We start from the raw sequence: 23,413 nt of genomic DNA, 5'->3' as shown, positions 1-23,413 counted from the left end.
CATATACATGGGTTATGCTACCAGTGTAAATACAAGGGTTTAAATCTACTTGATGGTCTCTTGTCTTTTACCTGAGGTCATCACTGAAACAGGTGAGAAATAATATATTGCACAAAGTGGTGACATTGATACATGTACATACTAATAGACTTTGAAATAAAAACTGTTACTGTAACTCACTAACAGTATGGGAGAAATGCGAATGAAATTGGTACGTTGCATATGCAACAGTTGACCTGAGCAAAATAATATATTGAGAGGATTTGGTCATTGAATACAATTACAGTGAAAAAAATCACTAATGTCTGCAGCCCCCCCCCCATAATGGATCTTTGAAATTCCTCTTTGAAATAATCTCCAGGGGCGGCTATTAACACGGGACATGCACAGATTTATTTGATACCACAAGCTCCCTACCAGAGGCTTTGCATGTGCATAAAGTAACAATGTATTAATATTGAGCTTATGCAGGCGCAAAATGTCTACTTAAGTTTTCCCTGAAAATATACTGACAAAAGATATTCCGATTTCAAATTCTTTAAAATGGGCTCAATCCTGTCTAGTGTACTGCATGGCCTCATTTTGGCCGTGGCCTACCCACAGAAAAGTGCCACAGCCCGTACACAGCGATAGCTCCACAAGCGGAGAGGCAGCATAATGCTGTGATTACACCCACGTAATTCGCTGACGACTTCACATAATGATCACAACATCACATAATTCGACACGGGCTATGTAAAGGAATAGCTCACCACGTAATGCACTGACTACGCGAAGTATGACGCCTCGACTACATAACGTAATGGATTAAGAACATAGCATAATGCTTTGACAACGTGACACAACGGATTGAGAACTTCACATAATGGATTGACAACATCGCACAATGGTTTGACAACATTGCATAATGCCTCGACTAGGTGACATTATGGATGGAGAACTTCATGCAGTGGATCGAGAACTTCACGCAATGGATTGACAATTAACATTACATTATGGATTGACAACATCAAATAACGATTTGACAACATCACAAAGTGGATTGACAACATCACATAATTGCTTGAAAATATCACGTAATGGTTTGACAACATCGCATGCTTTGACAGCGTGACATAATGGATTGGGAACTTCACATAATAGATTGTGAACATCATATAGTGGTTTGACAACTTCATATATTGGTTTGACAACATCACATAATGACTTGACAACTTCACATAATGAATTGACAACATCACATAATTTTGTGACAACATCACATCACAGATTGAGGACATGATCAAACTACGTTCACCGATTAACGTAATATTTTGTACATTTGGCGTTCCATACATGCTTCGTTTGCAGGTGCGCTGCCGCAACGGAGTGCGTCCCTGACTCCCAAACAAACGTCGTAAATAACATTTTGCCACTGCCACTTACCAACGGAGGGGTAGTAAACGATTCTTTCCGTGACTGCGCACAAAGTTCAGTTGGCCCAATTAATGTTTTTACGACACTCCATCACCGCCATCCCTTGTCCGACGTGACGAGTTACAACCCGCCTACATCTGGTTGATTTCCAAGTGCTCCCTCCCCCGGTAAACACGTCAATAAATAAGCTAAGGCAAACGATCGGCTACCGTGCACTACGTCATCAAGATGGAAACCAAACCAAACCAAACCATTCCAAACCAAACCAAACCAAACCAAACCAAACCAAACCAAACCAAATCAACAAAACAATAAAAAAAGCCCGACTTTTCCTGTAACCACGCTTATTTGGGGATATCGCTTTGGTTTTAGTTTTTGTCTTGTTTTATTTTTGTTTATAGTGGAAAATAAAATAAATGAAATAAAAGGTTGCACTACGTGTGGTAGTTTCGACAAGCAAGGGTGGCACTCTACAGCATGCAGTCCCTTTGTGTTAAAGGGAGTATAAAACGTTAGTGTGAGGAGGTAGGGTTAAAATACAGCAACTCTTCTTCCACAAAACTATCAGGACATTCCACATGTTCGACGTCATCCCACTTTGAGCGGGTTTTAAAGTATTTATTTTGCAATTTCTTTTGCTGTGTCTACCAGACTACTACTTCAATGGAAAGATCGAGTCCAAAATTTATTACATTACAAATTGAGCTATAACACATCATACTCTATATTCCATCAACAACTTAAAAAGTTAACATTTCTAAAACATTTCAGGCTTTTAAAGGACAGCTTCGGTGAGATGCTGGTGTTGTTGCTAGAAGAAGGGTTGTAAATTTTATGATCAAACACGGAAGTATTCCATGAGGTAATAGGATCGGCACATATCTTTCAGGAAAATGCAAGAAAGATGGACACGCTCAACGATCAATAATTTAAACACCAACCCTCATCCCTCAACAAACGTGCGCATTCAAGGGAGTTGTCACTGTCTAACACTCGGTTTTCGAGGTATCGTTTTTCAAAAATTAGTCCCATCCATAAACTTCATGCCATTCGTACCTGCACTTGCTCAGCCACATTTTTGGATTGTTGTGTACAGATTTTTTGCCTTGGCCATTCGAAATACCTGTTTGTCCCGATGACTAGGCCTATACGCGTTTGTGTGTTTATAGTGTAATTCGACCACCAGAATTAGAAGCTGGTGGTACAACGCTCGTGGACAGGTGGTACGCGCGCGTTACATGCCTTTTCGACCGATAGGCTGTCGTGATTTGCCAAATGCACGCGTGCGTCAAGCTAAAGAATGTGCGTGTGAGTAGTGTGCCACCGCAGTTATGGCGTCTAATCGGATTAGTCTATTAGTCTTATGGCGATTTTTCAATTGAATTACGTGTAAATAACAACTAACGTTCAAGTGACTTTCTTGCTCGTGGAGCGGCATGATGTTGGAAAAATGGATAATGGTTTTTATTGAAAGTTTTACCCTCAAAAACCCAAATTACTTAAAGTTCTTAAATCCATCACGTTGAAATGCCTGGCACTTTGTCGAATCACTTGGAGTCCCTAATGAGAGGGAGAAACTTTGACTGATGTTCTATTTTATTTATTAAAGTTACAGAAACAAAAACGTGGATTACCTTTTTGTAGAGCGAAATGCCTTACACCTGTCCTGTATTGACGTCTGAGGTTCTACAGCAGCATCGGTTGGGTGGGTGACTCAGGTGGTCTGTGTGGTTGAAAGCAAGAATGCGCTGCTCAGCACAGCGTTTCCAAGAGCAGATATTCTGCTGTAGAGAGCTGTCCAACTCTTTTTAGTTTACAGCTACACGATTTTTTCGACCTCCGGGGGTTAACCGTTGTACGATTAATTAACTAACCATGCCATGCGTTTAATTTTTGTAACTCTGATCTCGCAGACTGCTCGATTGGTGGGGCCGCAACTTTTCTTGCGGTTTCAGAGCCGATATGTCTTTGTAAGGACATTTAAATACTTCACTGGGTGTCCTCTAGCCTTTACGGCTAGCAAAACCCGCAGAAAGTAGGTCACAGTATAAACTTGACTCAAGTCGGAATCTCTGTGACGTCTTCGTTTCTGCTTTAGATACACATCTAATCGAGACCGCCGTTACTTGCTTTGCGCCCTCTTGTGTCCAATTATCATTATGAGTTCAGTTGAGAAATCGCAACTTGACAAATCTGCCAACCGGTTGAACACTGCGAATGGGTTAATCTACCAAAAGTGGTAGCAGACAATCACGTCGTTCATACCTGCATTATAATAAACGAGTATACAAGTCTGAATACCTTTTTTCCCAGGCTGTCTGTTTTTTTTTTGGGGGGGGGGCACAACGGCCTTGCCATGCGCGGCCAAGCCACAACACCCCCCCATCAAAATACACTTCACAGACAGCCGCCACACGCGACAGAAAAGTTGTCTCTGATAAAAAAACATTCCTTGCCTGGCCAAGGCACCGCCTGTGTAATGATCTCTTGTATAAACATATGGGTCTACTTACGCACAGTCCTATGGGACTTGGCTAGAGGCTGGCTGGATTTAAAAAAACAATTCTGGCTAGGGGAAGCCCCGACTATAAAGTGACTAAACTGTTTAGCATGAACTGAGGTAGCATATGGTGGGTGGTGGTTACATTTGCCGTATTAGTTGTTATCCAGAGTTCATCCTTGTTATTACATTTCTCTATTGTGGGTGTCTATTGGTCATCGAGAAGAGATTGACGGCATCATCCCTTAGCATGCCTAGTGTGTTGGTTACAAATGCCTTTTCGCATGTTTATTGAATAAAAGGTAATTTATCGCTCCCTGGTTTCCAGCGGTGTTTTTAGATCATGGGGGGGGGGCAAAATGATTTTTTCAAAAAAATACCGCCCATTTACTTTCATCCGTAATTTAAGGATCCCCTTCTGGTGGAAGTACCGTTTTCGAAATGCGGCTCTTTTCGATTCCTAAAATCAAAGTAGAAAACAATCAATGGCAACATGTCGGGAGGAGGGGGACAACTCGCCCATTCTGTAATGGATGTATAGCTGGTTTTGTAGTAGACCTTGTTAACTTTTCCAGTGCAGGCTGTAAAGCAACATTATGATCTGCATATTCCGTGGTTGGTACAGGAATGCCACTTTTGAACCATAATAAGTTGAGATTATATCCCCCTCAGATTCATATGCCTCTTGCTCAGAGTGTCGCCCTCTGCCTCTGTGTCTTGAAAAGCAAATCGATGGCTTTGCAAAAGTGAAATCAGTAATTAATTTGAAGGGCCCCTGCCTTGATATGGCCCCATACTCTGTACGAATTTGCAGGGTACATCGGATGGTTGCCTGGAGCTCCGGGACCCAGGCTCTGTCTGCACCGTCCTTGAGAAGAAAGACGCTGACTCCTTGAAAAGCAAATCTTGACAGTTCCGCAGCACGTTCATATCAAGAATGGGTCTGTTTGGCGTCTCAGTTCGTCCATCAAGTGCACATCTAGCTCTACCACGCCTTGGTACATGTATGGGATCTGCAGGCCATTGGCGGCTACTAAATGGATGTAAGTGTTTGCGAGGCTACTCTCATCAATGTTAATCTGGAAGTATTCCCTGAAGACCTCTTATGGTAGTGTAGAAACCTGGGCCCAGTGTCTAGAAGAGAGGTGACCTCCTGACCTCCCAGAACAACATCGATGTAGACGCAATCCCCGGCGGCCTTATTAGAATTTTCCAGTATCTGGCCCTCGACACTGGAACATTCTAGTTTAACAGAGCCAGTCGTTGCTTTGTGTCACATTCCTTTGCCATGTGCCCCGGCTGGTAGCATCTCAAACAGATCAGGTTTCCTTGGTCGTCCCATCTGGGTTGGTGTCTCCGGGGGTCTCCTGACGTTGGCAAATGAGGAGTTGGGACGAAGCTGGTTTAACCTAACCTTATGGCTGCCATCTGCCGCTGTTGGTGGACGGTCCTCTCAAGGGTGGACTGGAGGATCTGTGTTGGAGAAGGGGCCTGGGGGACTGAGGGGACACTGGAAATATTCACACCGGCACCTTCTCCTCTGTCAGCAGCCAGATGAAGGGCCTTGGACGTCCCTGAAGGACATGTCTGGTCTCATGCGGAGCTCCATCTTCAGAAAGCGTTGGACCTCGGCATTGTCTAAACCGGTAACAAATCGGTCCCTCAGGAGTTGATTGGACCAGTTGACAGCTTCTCGATCCCATTGTCTCAGCCTCCCTAGGATTTCCTGCAATGCCAGCGAGAAGTCCCTTAGGATCTCCGGAGGCTTCTGCCTCCTGCTGTGAAACATCTGCAGGAGCGTGTCAGCGGGCACCTTGTCTCCATAGGTGTCTCGAAGTCGAGCAAATATGTTGTCTGCCCGGCGTTGCTCCTCCTCCGGCATGACCAACACCTCTCATTTCGTCTCCCCACCAAAATACGTGATCAACACTTGGGACTACTGGTCAATTGGTCTGTTCAAGGTCTTTAACAGCGACCGCATATCTCTAACCCATTCCTCAACGGTAGGATTATTGACGATCTGCTTCAACCCAGCGCAGACGTTCACGTTAAGATCAATTAGCTCGAAGCTGATGTGGTGAATTGCAGGTGCCGGTGTAGCTCCATCATCAACCACATTGTCTCCTTCCATGATAGGTGCCAACAGTCCCACTTCAGACACGTGTAATGGGGTGGGGGTCTGAGACCCGTAATTGCTGGCAGGCTGAAAAGGAGAGAACAAAGACGAGGTGGTTGGAATAGGAAGTGGATGGTACAGCACTGAAGCATGTTCAACAAGTGACGAATCCTCATCAATAAAAAAAATTAAACTAAGAATCATTACTACAAAATTAAAAAAGCATAAAGCGAAAAAAATAATTTAAAAGTAAAACAAAAGTATATGTATAAGTTCTTATAAACAAAAAAAGTGAATTTCAACTGTCACTAGAGTCTAGCAAAGACCTGGCGAGTCCAATTAAAGATGGAGCCTACGCCACAAGCCAGAATGATAAAAAAGCCTTCTGGACTGTGCCCTGTAAGTGGCACCAACTCGATATCTGTTCACGAGTCCAAACAAAAACCTGATAGATAAAAACATGAGACCCTCTAGGCTCTAAACACTGGTGGGACTCCAACTTCCTAATATTAACAGTCCAGATTCTGGCTAACTTGGCACTTGCCTCTTGTTCAGTCAGACAAAAAGGCGGGTAGCAATAACCATAATCAATGACACTACCAGCTACCCCACACAAGCCCCAAGGCTATAAGCTAATTTGACTTGAAAGTCCACCTAGGGACTGGACCATGTGGCTTAGTCAGACACAGTGTTTCACCATAAAGCCGTACAACTCACAAAACTGAGGAGCAAAACTTTCTGAAATGATACCATGATGATACTCAAATAACAATCAAGAAAACTAGTAGAGAAGTCCCCAACATGGTTGTAAATGTGGTGACATAAAGTGGAGCTGTGCGCGTTCCTGTTCCTCAGGCCAGATGCCAACAACTGGGGCTACCAAGGCAAAATATCCATATAATTTCAATGAGAAATTTAAAGTAAATGCACTTTCTGGACCAGAATATGGTCAATTTTGGCTGAGAGTGACCCGTGTGTTACATACAAGCATAAACAAAATTGTTGAGCAGAGCAGGTGTAACAACTGACAAATAAAACAACAAAAACTCAACTCACAAAACCCAACAAATCCAAACTTTAAACAAGAGATTTTTCACAATCAAAACTATCATTGGAATTCATGAAACTGCTCAATTATGACATCAAACATAGAGGGAAATTCCTTACCTGAAAGGGAGAGAACACAGACGAGGTGGTTGGAATAGGTAGTCGATGGTACAGCAATGAAGCATGCTGGACCACACTACCCGGCACCACCCCATCCAGGGTCACTCCACTTTCAAGAAGGGGATCTCACTGTCTACAGTAAGCACAGGTGTTAATGGTGCAGGCTATACCAAGTTGAAACTCAAACAGCAAAAACGAAAGTCGTTAGGGTGTGCCATACAGAAGAAAGAAAAAAAATCATATTTCTAAGGGAACTAGTATAAAGGGGGACCCCTTTTACATCCATCCACGATAGTGGATTGAAATTGTAGGAGTGTTTTGTCAGTGCTGCTGAATAAATACAATGCCTGTATGAACTCGCAGTTTGTGTTCCTTCCACTATGATCGAATCGAGATTCCAATTAAACATGTAGTCATCCAAGTCAGAGAGGGTAACATTTCATGGTTGACGGAAGAATGTAGGGCTTAGGCTCGCCCATCATAAATTGTGGAGATTTATTCCAAAGTTGTGGCCCCTGAAATCGTTAAATATTTAATCGAATAGGATGTGCGAGTGTATGGAACATAAATTGTTGCGAGACCGTGTGCGATAGTCATGGACACTGTAGACAGGGGTGAAGAAAAAAGAAAAGGCATTTGGGAGAAAATTGTTTGTGTATTTGAACATAAAAATGCTGGTTTGAAGTTTGTTAATACTAGTGAGTGTAAGCATAGAGGAAGGAGTTGTAACTCAGGCACTTCAAAGTGTTCAATGATGGTCGCCGCCGAGTCTGACGAATAATAGAAAACATTTCAAAAATGCCCGAATACTGCCTGCATCTTAGCCGGACAAGCAGGACCTGTAATATCCTAGCAATACTGGTATTTTTTTGGCTGGCAATTAAATACAAATTATCGATGTGACCAAGAAATAGAGGGAGAAAAACTCCTGATATCAGACCTACTTTTGCCATCGTAAATAAACTTTTGAATTTTGATACACTGTTTCATTATCCATACAAAGTTTGTAATTTTATTCCCCTCCGTCCAATACATCAGTGTTCAAAGACTTGGTACGAATTTAGCTAAGACTTGCCAACAAAATGTTCACTACTACTGGAACGCTTAATTTAGTAGGAACAAAATGCGCTGTTTCATCACAGGGAGGGATCGTGAAATCTCCTAAAATACGCTTTTGTACAAACGTCATAGGCCTAATGAAAACGATTCAAACAAAACACAAAATCTTGTAAACAACTGGGCTTCTTATTCCCAAAATAATTCCAGAAGAAAGAGTTCATAAAGGACGACAACTGCACATATAGATTTAGGGCACACAGCGTAATGCAAGCAACTGCACAAGCATTAAATTTGATGTTGTTATGAGATCATACCAACCACCAACAAAGGCATGAATATTCAATTTCCTACTATACCTCAGTACACAAAGTTTTAGGGTGCAGATTACCATCGACAAATTGGAGCGGTGATAATAGGGTGCAAGGGGTTTCGTGGTCGTGAAACAGATGGTGCGTGGCAAGATATCTTCCTTGCCCTGTGGCTATGGACATACCAGGCATGCCATTATTGTGTTCACTTATCACTAACAAGTTTTACTTATTCTTCTTGAGCAGCTAGCAACCAGAAGGGGAGCACGTGACCTAAATGGAGCCGGTACCCCAGCTGTCCCCCCCTCCCCGAAATCGCAGTTCACTTGTTTTCTCATTTTGAAGCGAGATATGGGACGGAAACCCCCCCCCCGCCTTTGTGTTGGTCATCGTTTGATCGGAATCTCAGGAATTCTTTACAGACTTCTGGGGGATGTGTTAGTTAACAATAGTCTACAGTGTGTATAGGGATTGGACAGGTGGGGGGGGTACCCCTTCGTCCTATATCTTTCCTGGCATATGTTTTCTGGGCCCCTTGAAAAAACAATCTGTTCGTCGACGGTGCCCACTCAATCTCATCCTGGTTACGCAAGTAATTCATCTTCAGCTAAAAGTGAACAGCCTGAAAAGTATTGTTCTTTCCAAGGCTGTTTATTTAAGTCTATGGCGTCACAGGTGGCAGGATACACCAACAAACGATATTTGTTTTCCGATATTTACTGCAAGGGATGCCCTAGCTCGTATGGCTCGTATCGAAGGGTGTGTGTTGACTGGATTTACGATGGGTGTAAAGATATCGACCCTTTGACTCGAGGATGGAGGGAGGATAAAACAACGATAAATCATTACGAAATACCCCCAAAAGATATCCTGATGCGTAATAAAGTTATCATCGTGACAGTTTAACACATACCAACGCTTACATAAGCACTTTCTTATTATTCTTTGCCTGGTTCCGGCAATGATTCTAGGCTCTCTGTACAACTGTAAAGAAGAGTTCTTGAAACTTGACAGAATTGTGTGACGTGGGGAAATCAAGAAGACAAGGACGATTTGTGTAAAATAGGCTATATGCTGGACGGTCATCACGAATATAACAACATTTTCAAAAACGTCTTCGGAAACTTCAGGCGTGGATCTACTCTGAAACCAAACAATGATGATGATAATAAAAAGTAAAATAACATTTATAATTCTTGTGTTAGAATTTTTAATGAACCATTAACAGTTATGTACTTCATTGCCTGTGTCTGCAGGTCGCAAACAAAAATCTGACGGGACTGCCCCCCGAAATAATTGTTGGATCCTCCCCTGAACTTGGGCTCTTTCAGAACTTCTTGAAGATTTTCACAGCTGGTCAATATTTTTCCGCAATTGATAACATGGCACTGGTCCCTCTGACCCATAAGATTGTCCAGAAACGTAGTCAGTCTTGGAGTGGGACTGAAATGTGAATAGGATTTCAAGGCATAACATGTGAAAATGGGTAGCGCTGTTCAAGGTACAAGTTGGCTTTGTATGATTGCAGACTCAAATAACCTGTCATAGACAACAATGATACGCCCCCCCAATATTAAAAACAAACAATTTCTTTGTCAGGTGCTCAAGACACATACCGGTAACCATTTTTTATATCCTAAAAGAGTCGGGTTTTCAGACCATCCTCAAAGCCAGGGATGGAAGCGGATTTCATCCCCGGTAAAGAACTTGGCTGTTCCATGCGTGATCTTTTTGAGACTTGCCATGCCTGTCGAAACACCCACCAGTGAGTGTGTGTAAAGTTTCAATTCAATCCGACCTAGCGCGAGACACTCTGTGGTCTCAGGGTGCAGACCACTAATTCAAGTGAGAATTTCTGACCAGCTCATTAGCATTAAAAGTGCCCCCACCCACAGTATCTTTTGAAAAAAGAGATTGTTTGGCCCCCAAAATGGTGAGATTGTGTAAATCGTCGCCAGGATCAACTCCCTGGGTCTTTGAGCTTTCATATGAGGGCAGAAGGGCTGAAAACTACGGTTGAAAAATGGTCCTAAGTGCCCGAGAAAGTTGAGGGTTGCCACTTGAAAAATGGCTGCAATCAGACTTCGGAAAAATCACTTTTTGGGGGGTGATTTTGTTTTGTGGGAATAATTAAAAATGTAATTGGTTAACCCACAAAAAATTGAAAAGAAATTGAAAGATAAGTGACCAGACAAGAATTTCATTTGTGTTTCAGAAATCTCAGGGATGTTGGCGTGCATGCTATTGGGCCCTGAACGGTGCTGATTTTACACTGTTTTCAATGGGGCTTGAATTAGTGGACTGGACCCTATATTTCAAAATGGCGGCGTCCATGCAGTAGTGGCGGCTGGGTTTAAAATTTATCCCTCTTGTTTACGTTGGTCCTGGCAGTGGTGGAGAGACCACAACAAGCCATGAATAACAGTTTTATGGGTTATGAGACATCAGAAATACTGGATTGTCGGACACAATAAATATCCAGGTAATCACATGAGAATTATATATGTACATGTGGAACATGTCACTTTGTAATTGTTTGTTTGTCGGATTCAAGAAATTCTTTGATTAGGATGGGCTGAATGAAACCTAGAAAAGCTGGATTTCAACCCTAACAGAGCGTAACCCTAGCGGATGCCAACCCTAATGAAGGCTAACCCTAACAGAGGCCAACTGTGGGGGGGGGGGGGGGTCCGGTTCAATTTTAGATGGTCAAGCACAGCCTGGGCACCGACTGGCCAAGCCGTGGATATGCACAGGTGACTCAAATTTATCGAGACACTCCGCATGGTGATTTGTTCTACTCTTGTGTTGGAAGTGCCCTATTTTGGGCTCAGGTTTTCAACTCTTGGGCTGGAGCCTGTCAACTGGAGTAATATCTAGGGTGAGCTTTCATGTCAAAGCATGGCCAAAGTTTTACGTCTTTCGTGCACTTGGCCGCTACAGTTGGCAGTGTCTAGCCTGGGTAACCCTCCCCATTATTTGTAGCAACAGGTAGTTGAAGCTGCTCATGTGAAAAGTGTAATTTTCAGCTGCTTACTGCACATTGTATTTGCACTAGTTAGTGTATATAGGCAGTCTGCAGTAGTTTGTGCACATTTGCTATAGGCTGACCTTGAGCATTTTCTCTCCATATACAGCCATTAGACAATTTTTTTTCATTTTTTCTCTGGAATTGAGGTTTTTGATGCATTCTCAACCATTCAGTGTTGTTTGGTGTGAAAAACTGAAAAATGGGTGTATATAAAGGGTGCAGACCACTAATTCAAGTGAGAATTTCTGACCAGCTCATTAGCATTAAAAGTGCCCCCACCCACAGTATCTTTTGAAAAAAGAGATTGTTTGGCCCCCAAAATGGTGAGATTGTGTAAATCGTCGCCAGGATCAACTCCCTGGGTCTTTGAGCTTTCATATGAGGGCAGAAGGGCTGAAAACTACGGTTGAAAAATGGTCCTAAGTGCCCGAGAAAGTTGAGGGTTGCCACTTGAAAAATGGCTGCAATCAGACTTCGGAAAAATCACTTTTTGGGGGGTGATTTTGTTTTGTGGGAATAATTAAAAATGTAATTGGTTAACCCACAAAAAATTGAAAAGAAATTGAAAGATAAGTGACCAGACAAGAATTTCATTTGTGTTTCAGAAATCTCAGGGATGTTGGCGTGCATGCTATTGGGCCCTGAACGGTGCTGATTTTACACTGTTTTCAATGGGGCTTGAATTAGTGGACTGGACCCCTCACATGCACTGAGCATGTCAACGGAAAATTGTCGCTTGAGGGCGCTATGCAAAAAACATGGCGGCGTCTAGTGGTCGAGTTGGTTCATTGTTTGTACGGTTAGCTGGATTGTCAGGTGCATCCGCTGTAGGCTTGGGAGCCTATGGAGCACACGGTAAAGAAGTCTCAAAGAAATAATGTTGCGTCCTGACTCCACGTCATCAGCGGTTGTATACAAAGTCAATGGAGGTCAAGAAACCTTTCCAAATTTTTCTTAGTCGCATGCTCAGACTGGTTTATCATCATGTCCATATCTTTTCAGCCTTTATTGAGATGATATACGATGAAGGAGGTGGAGGCAGGAGGCTACATTATTTTCTCATTTATTTCTACAGCATTTAGGTGTTTACAAATCCATCAAAATATTGTTTTGATTATGATACTGATGCACACATGTACATGATGATGTACAATGGACATGTCCCCCCCCCCGGTACATGTACCATTTTAAAGTTCTTTGCATGAGTTGGGTGGGGGGGGGTTCGACTCCAAATCCCTGAGTGTCAGCAAATAGCGTTAGTCCTTGTCATCAGTCAGGAGGAGCTTAAAAACCCATGCATGTATCATGTTAATGTTTTATACACTTGTATATGTACATGTATGCTGACTTTCTGAGGCCCGTAGCAAGGCTGCGCACTGATTGTTCACCTCTAGTGACTTGTTAGAGCAATATCCTTAACTTAAATTTCATAAAGAGGGATATTTGATCATCAATTTTTTAACATTCTATTGAGATTCATTATAGACGTCTCTATAACTGTAAATATATGGAATCTACAAACATTCAAACAAAACTATAAGGCTGAAGTATTAACTGGGTATATAAATTCTACTTAATTTTATTTAGTTTGCCCGTCTTACAGGGTTACAAGTCTGTTGTTTAATTGTCTTGTTTAATGTTGTAATTCATGTTTTCTTGTAATAATGGGTATTATTCCTAATCGGGGGTCCCACTTCAAGTCGACTGTAAGCACTATTTCCAGGGACCCCATCCACATCCATCCCTCTTGTTGTATCTTCATTAAAAACCTACAGTTATGTGGAAAATAAAGAATGAATGAATTTGAATTCATAAATCTTGAGTTCACACACCTGCTGCATAAGTTCCAGTGAAAATTTGTCTGATTTAGCCTGTTTTTCTGATTTTTTTCAATGAACTCTTTTAAAATGTACCCCCTCCCCCAATTTTTTTTTAACTTAACATGTAAGTTTTAGCGGGGTAGGCATGTGAGGGTAGGTAATATTGATTCATCAGAAATTATCACTGCAGTTTTTAAATTGTAATGTTGGGTTTTCTGAAATTTGTTCAACTCAGAAAACACTCTGCTGAATTTCTACCCGATTTCTGGATGCCAATGTTTTTAAATTCCAGACAAAATTTCACGAAGCTGATATTGTTTACTGAGGCTCACTGCTTTTAGCATGTGTTATGAAGGTTATTGCACCAGTACTTTACTGAGCGAATTTGGAGTTTTCCAACTTTGCAGTTTAGCTTCTAGGTTGCGAGTAAGGATGATTATCCCCCCGCCGCCTGCCTGTTTGTAATTAAGTTCTTTTTATCGACTTGTTTCATAAATATTTCTGACTCCATTATTAATCATGATATTGTTTTCCTCATTTATTTGTTTCAAATTTTGTACTCCTTTTACTTCCTGCCATATTCTCTGTTTTAAGTATTTGGTGTACCATTGTCATTTTACTTTTGAGGATCTGGAGGGAAAGTTTTTTTTTATATTTCTTTTGTGGTGAAATTATCATTCCTGACCCCTAATAATGATGTCGTTAGGGCCTCACTTTTTTTTAAATTTCAATTGTGCATTTTTTCCCCTTATTTCTTTCAGTGTTGAAGCCTAAGGCTGACCTTGAACATGAGCAACAGGTGTGTACTGAGATTTTATTTTTACTCATCCTTCACAGTATACCCTCTCTCTAACAGCTCAAAGGCCTCATGAAGAGTTTCCTTAAAATAACTTGTCGCTAAAGTCCCCTTTGGAGTCTAACAAAAGAAGACATTTTTCAGCACTATCCCCCTCGAGCAGAAGCAATCCCTCATTGGTTGAAAAGAGCCCCATCGGTCGGGAGTGTCTCATTTGTTGGTAGAGTTGCGACCGTAACGCGTGCATTTCCTAGTCTTTCGTGAACCAGCAAAGTTCAGTTTCCACCTATAGGGTCCGGACCAGTAACCAAGTTACCATAGACAAAAGTGATAAATAGCCCCACTTCAAAAAATAAGGAAAAATACAAGTTTCACATGACACATATCAAATGAAAGCTCACTTCCTCATCTTTCATTTTCCTTTCAATTTTCAGTGGCTTTAACCGATGACTTTTGAAGATACGTGTATTTCTCTCCAGAGAAAATCCTCCCTCAAAACAGTCATGAGGCCCATCGCCATTTTGGAAATTGATGCCTGCACTCGATGGCAAAATAGAAAAATTTCGAGGGCCTTGATCTTGGTACAATACTTTCAGAAATACAAGCTGTTAGTCCTGCCCCTGCACTTTCATCAACCTTTTTAACAAACCACCCAGTCCACGTGCCATGAAAGGCTCTAATAGCAGAGAAGTTGACAGCTTACAAATCAAGATTTTGTCCGCGCAGGCAATTTTGGACCTATTTACAGGCCTGCAACCCAAAGGAGCTTCCCTTGCTGAGAAACAGCGTCCTCTCTTGGTCTAGCTCGAGGCTCAAAGCTGTTCTGAAAAGCAACTGTAGCTGATAACTACACGAAATGGGGTGGGGACGGAGGAACAACGCGGACTGATTATGTTTCTCACTTTAAAGGAGCAACACCTCTCTGATCAAATAACTTCAATTTGCCACCAACACCAATTACTGTTTCAGGGGTATGGAGCTTTTAGTTTATTTGTGTGTGTGTCAGCCATTGCTCTCCAGTCGGAGAGGATTCTGCTGAATTCACTCTCTGGTTGTCACTTCTTTTCACAAGCAGGAAGTTGAAGTGCCTTGACGTTATCTGAAAGAACAGTAAATGGCTAGGTTAAACAGCACAAATAGCGTGAAAATGTGTGTACAATGTAACCTGCAGCTTTCACTACTTTTTCAAGAATATCGTAGGTGAATTTTTTTGGTTAACTGTTACCACCGGCTATTGAAATAATATGCATTTTTTATATAATTGCACAAGAAGAAACTTGTCTGCTTGTGAGCTGATTATTAAAAAAGTAGGACTAAATTCCCAACGTTTGGTAAATATACAAAACTACTAGTCTTAAAAACATGAAAAATTGGTGCCTCACTGCGTTATGCAGCTCAACGTATTTTGTAATGTATGTCATGTATGTGGAATGATTAACAGCCCTTACGGTCTCCAATCCTCAAATTTGACGTAGCATTGTTCTTTTCACGCATCCGCGGGGATCCAGTAAGGTTGAGTGAAATAAACATGAATTCAGACATATCGTACACGTACATGGTTTATGCGTTTCACATGTGCCACGCTGACGTAATGAGCTGCATTTAGCCCATTTGGAGAAAATGGATCAGGGTTGACATGATTGACGACGCGAAAAGAGGTTGGAAAGCTTGCCGGACTGCCGCGTCAGGTCCAACAAAAGACCCGTCGTGTTGAAACCAAGGCAACGTGACCATGCCCATACTTCACCTGGGCCTGGATTTATGATCCGAGGCTGCGCGATAAATCACGGGGAACGTGAGGCGACAATCGACAAATGAGTTGAGATCGGTGAATTCACTCAGTACAGGCATCGGCCATCAGTTTGCTTTCTGATGCCAGAAAGGTAAACAGCCCCCACATCGAGTGTAGTTTGGAGCATGTAGCATCATTTTCCAAACAAGTTCTGCGCAGAGATTGTGACTTTCATCCATTGCCTCTTTCACACACAACTCAGTCTGACAGTTTGAAAGTCGAGATTCGCCAGAAGGAGATTTTAATTATATAACCCCCCTAACCAATCTTGCACAGTCAACAACAACCGCCATCCTGTTCACGTAATGTGTATATAAAATGCACTTGATGCTTTATCCTATTGGAGAATAAACTGTGCTCTTCATGAGGCCTGTGAAAAACCAATTACTGAAAATGCGCTGAAGTCAAGTTTTGTGGACTTGTGTAATACTGTTTCGTTTATATTTCATTTCCTTCCCTTTCAGTGTTCCGTGTATGTTAGGCCACTTGTTGGCTCGCGCCATGATGTGATAAATTACAATTGTGTCGGATTTTATCTGCCGTTGTCGAGCCGAACTGACAACGTAACGTAGGCGTTATTTTCCCCTCAAAGGTGGCTGTGCTGCTATCCATATCGATCTTTTCTGTGGGTGAACTAACAAATAACTACTTAGAGTCATGGACGCGTTGCAGCCCCCGTCAAAGCGACACGTTTGACAAAGCCGTTAAAAATCACACAGCCATAGAGCCTGAAAGTTTACCCCTGATGGCGCGATTCCTGGAACTTTTGGATGGTAAAAGTAATGTTCGAACATTTCATAATTTGCCCCCCCCATTTACTACTTTAAAAAATTACCCCCAGACCTTTGTAAAATGTTTACTAGCATACCGGTGTTAATTCACAGAATCTGAAAAATTGCTTAACCCGAAAGGGAAATCTAGTTCCAAACATTGGCGCGCACTTCCGAAAATCTAAAACTACATGACAAGTGAATGTCTAACCTCTATTGTCAAGAATACGTCAGGTCAGCTCGACTGAATCTACAACCCACATTATACTGCGTGTACATGTACATGTATAGGTAAATGTACGCAATGTTTTTCGTTTCAGTTCTCACATAAGCGCTTGAAGTGAAAGTAAACGTAAATGGATAAGGAGACCTGTCGCAATTATGCCGGAGGTGAAAGGTCACTTTTTACCCATCTCTATATGTGACCTTTCCACAAAATCACTTGAACCCAAAATAAAATTCCGACATGAATGGTTTCCCGGGGTGGCTTCATTTAATAAGGAATCGTTCTTCCAAATACATGTATAATAGAACGCGATAGGGTGGTCCAATATAAAATACCCATGGGGCACCACGAGGGTTCTGGAAGCTCGCCGTGCGACCTTTGGCTTATCATCCGTCAGATCCTATCGGGGATTAACTGGGAACGATCGGAAAATTACTATAGGTCAGAGATGCGAAGGCAGCATGTTGTTTCAGGATTCTTAGATGGTGCAGGTCGACAGGGGTGCAGATTTTGGGTTTACTGATTACGTAATTTGGAAGATCCCTTTGTTAAGTTCACATTTTCCTAAGGCCATTGTCTGTTCTAACTGAAAGCAGTACCACACCCTTGTATTTCCAGTGCCTTTTCTGGCTTTTTGTATCTTTTGACAGGTGTTCGATTCGGCCAACAAGTACCATTTCCTGCATACTTTGGCCCTTCTTGCAGTCCCACTAACGAGACGGCCTATGTTGGTAAGTTACGAAAGTAGCGCTATCTTGCCTTGCTTTTCTCTTTTAATGTAGACAGGAGATGATATAATCGAGCGCCAAGCGCCTGACTCTGGCTTACGTATCGTCCTCGTGTTTACGGTTCTCAGCCAGGTCGCCGTCGTCCTTTACATTAATTATTGATACATGGCAGAGTGGATTTTTAGTAACCATTAACGCGTTTAATTAATCAACGGTGTATACGAGGCCCCTTTTCTTTTCTTTCCCCTAGCCGAGTGATCGCTCATTGTTCGGCAGGTTGAAAATGCCTCTGATGGGAAAAAAACCCACCAAATTGGTCGGTTGTGTCGATCAATACACCGTGTAGACGTGAAAGCGATGCAGTTTCAACATGTTAATATTAATCTGTTAACAAAGTTCGCTTCATGATCAATTTCGCCCGTGCAATTGGCCAGCCTTTACTTGAAACGGGAAAAGGGGGGAAGAAAAGAAACTATGAAAAATAAACCGGGACATATCTACTTGGAAAACATGTTTTCCGGTATTATGAAGTAATAAAGAAAACAAATAGCATTCCTGATGCGTCCGCTCGTAATTTTTCGCTTTGTCGATGTTTGGTTTTACGTCATAAAACCCGGCCTTTTAACTGACTTTGGTAAGCGAAGAGAAGGGATTCAATAAGTTACCAAAATGGCGCTTATTGCATTTTCGAAATAATAACTGTAAAAAAAAACAAACGTTTTAATAGTCGGCTGAGGTTTTTTCCCTCGTGTATATTTTCTTCTCGTTCCAATATTTAATTTGTAATAAGTTTGAGGCCTCTCCTTATTTGCTGACTTGACTCTTTTTTCAAAATTTTGGCAGAGTTGTTTTTGGATAATATAAATTATACTTATTCTCATCCAGAGTTTGCCTGGCCTTTCTAAAAAATAAACGTGGCATTGTTGAAGGAGGTACAATATGGAACTTTGCATTCGCCACCTGCAGTGCGAATGGCTTGATTCGTACATATGTATAGGATGATTGGCTGGATTCTCATGCACATCCTAATATTTTAGAGAAATCCCTGATATAGTAATGCTTGGGACTTCCTACTCTCTAAGTAGCTGGGCATACTGAGACACATTGGATTGGTTCAAGTAGTTTCCAGGAGTTGCCTGGGGTTCAACCCCTTCTCGACAGTCTCGCTTGTTTGAAACACAGCACGTCCATATGTGTTGCCCTCTGGAAGCTACCTGAATGCACCCTCTGTTGCACTTCAAAGGAGCGCGCGTACTGACCGGAGCTGAAATAATATCATACTTGGCGTGTGTTTGGTTTATGAGCAGTTGGCATTCAAACTTACATATTTTTACATTCAAAGAATTCTATGTAATTCTTTCTTCTTTGTTACATTGAAGAAAATGTTAAACCCCATGCTACAACAGATGCCGGAAATGCTATAATGAGTCAAATTGCTTAGATCCAGAGTCAAAGCAAGTCATTCGGTTGACATATGGTTTATTGTAAATTTCACTCCGTATGGCACCATTCCGCATTGTCATTGGGTCCTCTCTGTTTACTTCACGGTAGTATTTTCGCTCACCAGTGGTTGTTAAAACTATGGCAGACCGTCAGTAAAACAATAAAGGGATAAATCACGGATTTTTAGAATATCTCACGCAGCTATCAAATACCAAGTTATAGAAACTTCTTCAAAATAATAGGTGGAAACACGACCCCCTTTAAAAGTTGTCACAATATTGAGGCAAAATCTGACACCTGATAACGTTTCTGTAACCTTGGGCCTCCCATACACGAATTGCCTAGGTAATATGAAAACGGCCTGTATTAGCGTGCCAATTCATGCGCCAAGTGTAGTTGGTTATTTAATTGGTCAGATTGAATGTAAGATCACGAAGGCTGTTCTATTTGGAAGGCTTATCGAAGGTCGCCGCGGTTTGTTGTGATGCTGGACGTGTTTTATATGTAATACTACCCATCAGCATTCAATAAGATACCGAGCAGTGCTGAGGTAATATCCCGTGCGCTGCAGGTAAATTATAGATTCGCGCGTAAAGTTGTGTAGAAGGTTTGATAAATTTCAGGTCCCTGTTTGGCGTGTTTGCAGCAGTTTCACATTTCAGAATTGTGTACTCCGATTACCTTTCCCAACGAAAACGTGGGAAAAGTTGGCCACGTTTTTTTATGAATTGTTACTTGGCCAAAAGTGTTTTCCGTTGGTAATTTAACCAGAATTTACATGGATCGTAGAAACTAACAATCTGTGGAACAACGTGGGGGATTCATAATAGTGCGCCTCCAAGAGTTTGCAACGTGTTGGCCAATCACAATGCGCAGAATCTGGGCCGTTTTCCAATACCCGACTTAGGCTCCGTCGTGGGCTTCAGTTGTTTGTTTTTACTATCTGACTTTGAAGTTGAAAGCGCAATAGGAAGTATGACAGTGCCAAAAACATCAAGTAAGATGCAAAAGAGCCAAACATTATACAGTACTTCAATTTAATTTAAACGCTTCATGCCCACAACCGGAAACAAATCTTGAGACGGAGACGAATTGAATATTGGAAAACAGCCTTGTTGATTGTGACTGTGATTTGCCAGGGCGTTGCAAACTCTTGAAGGCGCACTGTTGTGAAACGCCCGTATTAATAATGCATGGATTTACGCCCTTTGCAGAATGCATAGGTAGTTTTTAGGAATGAATTTTTGTATAATATAAAGTTACACAAGGCGACAAGGTTGCCTCTTTTTACAGCATCACATTTAGGTGGAACCTCCACGACCAGGGATTTCAACATTCCCCACTTTCCTTCCGGTTCTGCTTTTTCAAATAGTGTTCTGCAGGATCGTGAGTCGTAAACACCAATATAAATTGTTAGGAAGTGGCTTTATCTGAAAGCACAGTTAATGGACTAAGTGCTTGTTTGTTCATAACGTCTACCTCTACATCCGCACGATGAGACACAGAAATTTGACTCGATGCCCTGTTTTCCATGATTTAAAAAATAGGTTGGCTCCTTGATGGTCACCGGGATGACCATGTTCTGCGGCCCATGCTATTACTATGCAATGACTAGTGACCCCTCTCTGGTGAAAGTGGCGCCATACGGAGGGACCCTACTCATTGTTGCCTGGGCTGCCATGGTTCTGTGATTCAAATGGAAGAATATGGACCGCCTCTACGAAGCACCTGACCCATACTGAACAAATCACACAGGGCACCCCAGTACTCGGGGTTGTTTTGTAACCCCCTCTGTCTATCCAATGGTAATTATTTATTTTTTAAAATTTAATTAATTGATTTATTAACTCCCCGGGGTGTATGTAAAAAAAATCAAATTGAACCTGAAAATTGAGGACTTTCAGGGTTAACGTAATAAAATGGAAAACCGTCCCCAATTATCCTCCCGTAAAACAAGTCAGTGCGTTTTGCGTTATGGCAATTCACTGGTTTCTGCTCTTAATCTTTGTATGGGTTGTTTTAAATACTTCAATGACCTTCTTTAATAATTAGGATTTCAACACCTCAGCTATCCGTTTTGGAACAAAAATCAGGATGAATTATTGTAAGGAACATTTTCTTTTGACTTGCCTTACGTAGCGGGACTTCCTGAAAAGACAAACCAGAACAAAACAGTGTCAGAATTTAAAAACTAGAGAGTTTAGTTTGAACTACATCATAGCAAAATGCAACAAAGATAAGCGTAAAACTAAACAAAATAAAGATTCTTACTTTAGAAACCAACATCACTGTCGACCAGTGTTGGCATATGCCTATTCCTATGAATCAGTTTCACAAAGCTTCTGCACACTATTTTTGGAATTATCATTGTTAATTTATAGGGCAAAATCAAATGGAGTATTTCAAAGACTTAGCTATTTTACAAACATCTGGAACACTTCCCCGACTTGTTCAGTTTGAACAAGTCGTAAATATATGAAATTCATATTTCATAATTCAGTGTCGAGTACCTGTCATTAAGAGTAGCGTTCATTTCATTGAATAGGTAATTGTGATGTATGGTGCAATGTTTTATGGAGTCGGCCCGAGATTGTCTTTTTTACGGTACAGTCCGAATTGAGAGATAAAAATGATAATTTATTCTTAAACCGTAAACATCAGAGTGTTTGGCAAAATTGTAAAGGTAGATCTAGGTAAGATGTATCTCGCACCAAGCGACGTACATGTAGATCATTCCGTGCATATTTGTCGCGGAGCTTCTGATTATATTCTTAAGTTCCGCCCAGATCTGATTTGTCAGTTTTTTTTAAGTACATGTATAATCTAAACACGAATTGTTTATTGTACATTTTGAATTTCTGGAGTTGAGACAACTATCAGAAGCAAGCAGGTAGGGCCAAGTGTTGTCTGTCGAATAACTTAGTATTCGAAATTCTGCCAGAGTCATTTTTTTCTTTCAACTCCCTTCGGTGTATGGCTTAATATTAGTCTAAATCATCTGGCAGAAGGGTAATAAGTCGATCTGCCTTTGTTTTTACAGAACTGATGGTTGTTCCAAGTCGTTATCTTACGTGTCTGTTGCCGTTGTATCAATGCATATAATGAAATAAAATGAGTTTAGTTTTATAACTAAAACGTTTTCGCCAGCATGATTTTTCTGGATGACTAAAAGTAAATAAAGAGAACGAAATGTTTCTTAGGTGGGGGATAGTCCGGCAGCCAGAAGGGTGAACCCTGCTTCGTTGGATACATTATGCTTTTTCGTATATTCTGAGCAAGGAGGTCGCACTTTTGAAGAATTTACGATGAAACCTTGGACAATTTCAGACACTAATTATTTCTGTTTTCGTGGATAGTTTATCAATACATGCTATGTTAGCACGGTTAAAAGCAAAAAAAAAAAGACTAACAAAATGTCAATAAAACCTAATGGCCCCCATTTACATGTTAAAATGGATACAGAATAAAAAATTTAAAATGTAGAACTGAGGTGAGGCGTGCCTGGGCAGTTTTTGGTGCTTGAACAAGGTCAAACCAATTTAAACATTAAATCACAAATATGAAGTGAGTTTCCCTATGTTGTCATTTTCAGTCCCATAATAAGTAGCAATAAGCCTAAATTTCCCAGAAAAACATGACGACTATAAAGTGGCCTTGCTTGAAAAAATATTATCAGTGGAATACGACTTTTACATACAAATCGGTCAAATTTGATGTAAGAGTGTCTTAATATTTGGACAAATGTATTTAACCCTTAACTTTAGTGCCACAGTGTTTTGACATTAACCTTAAGTTTGTAAAGAGCACAACATTAATTGGACTAAAAGTACATGTAGGTTCTTGAGGTATGGAGTTACTGGAGCCTTTTTGGGGGGGGCAGGGCAATTATTTTTTCAAAGTTAAACTAAATGTATCGAATATTCACTAAAAGTAAAATGTTTATTGAACTATTTCTCTGAGTAAAAGAAGCAAGGTTTATTGGTGCAGCAACAAACTGCTATTTAAAATGAAAACTGTTCGACTTGCAAGGTTGCTCTGATTACTTCACTATCCCGAAGTTTTTCAACATTCCAAGGTTTACTGTATCACAGAAATGCCCCTTCAAAAGCTAAAGAGTAAAGAAAGTCTGACTACTATTTGCCTTACTGGATATGCCAGAATGACTTTATGGCAATCTATGTACAACTGCTGATCACTTGAACATCGTGAAATCCTGTCCCGCTTGAGCTGTCAACCATTGA

At 41.2% G+C, this 23,413-nt stretch overlaps 2 protein-coding genes across 3 annotated transcripts in view; one reads left to right on the top strand and one right to left on the bottom strand.

Annotated features, from left to right (window-relative positions):
- LOC110987002 (ileal sodium/bile acid cotransporter-like) overlaps window positions 1-23,413 on the bottom strand; it is a 32,798-nt gene that overhangs the window by 6,536 nt on the left and 2,849 nt on the right. The window contains exon 2 of the mRNA XM_087145298.1: window positions 3,051-6,119. The gene's annotated coding sequence lies outside the window, so the exon portion shown is untranslated. The remainder of the gene's footprint in view (window positions 1-3,050; window positions 6,120-23,413) is intronic.
- Window positions 12,319-22,307, top strand: LOC110986992 (transmembrane protein 256-like). 2 transcript variants are annotated; one of them, XM_022249365.2, is made up of 4 exons: window positions 12,319-12,452; window positions 14,179-14,216; window positions 17,652-17,732; window positions 20,720-22,307. In XM_022249365.2, exons 1-4 carry the CDS (start codon window positions 12,356-12,358, stop codon window positions 20,861-20,863), a joined length of 360 nt encoding a protein of 119 aa, XP_022105057.2. In that variant the 5' UTR covers window positions 12,319-12,355; the 3' UTR covers window positions 20,864-22,307. The 2 variants fall into 2 exon arrangements, with proteins under 2 accessions (XP_022105057.2, XP_022105058.1); XM_022249366.2 differs by having other exon boundaries at window positions 12,387-12,526.

Source organism: Acanthaster planci, linkage group LG14 (assembly GCF_054643075.1).
Source record: "Acanthaster planci isolate LZ-2023a linkage group LG14, COTS_SCS, whole genome shotgun sequence".
NCBI lineage: Eukaryota > Metazoa > Echinodermata > Asteroidea > Valvatida > Acanthasteridae > Acanthaster > Acanthaster planci.
This window is presented reverse-complemented; position numbering and strand designations above follow the sequence as displayed.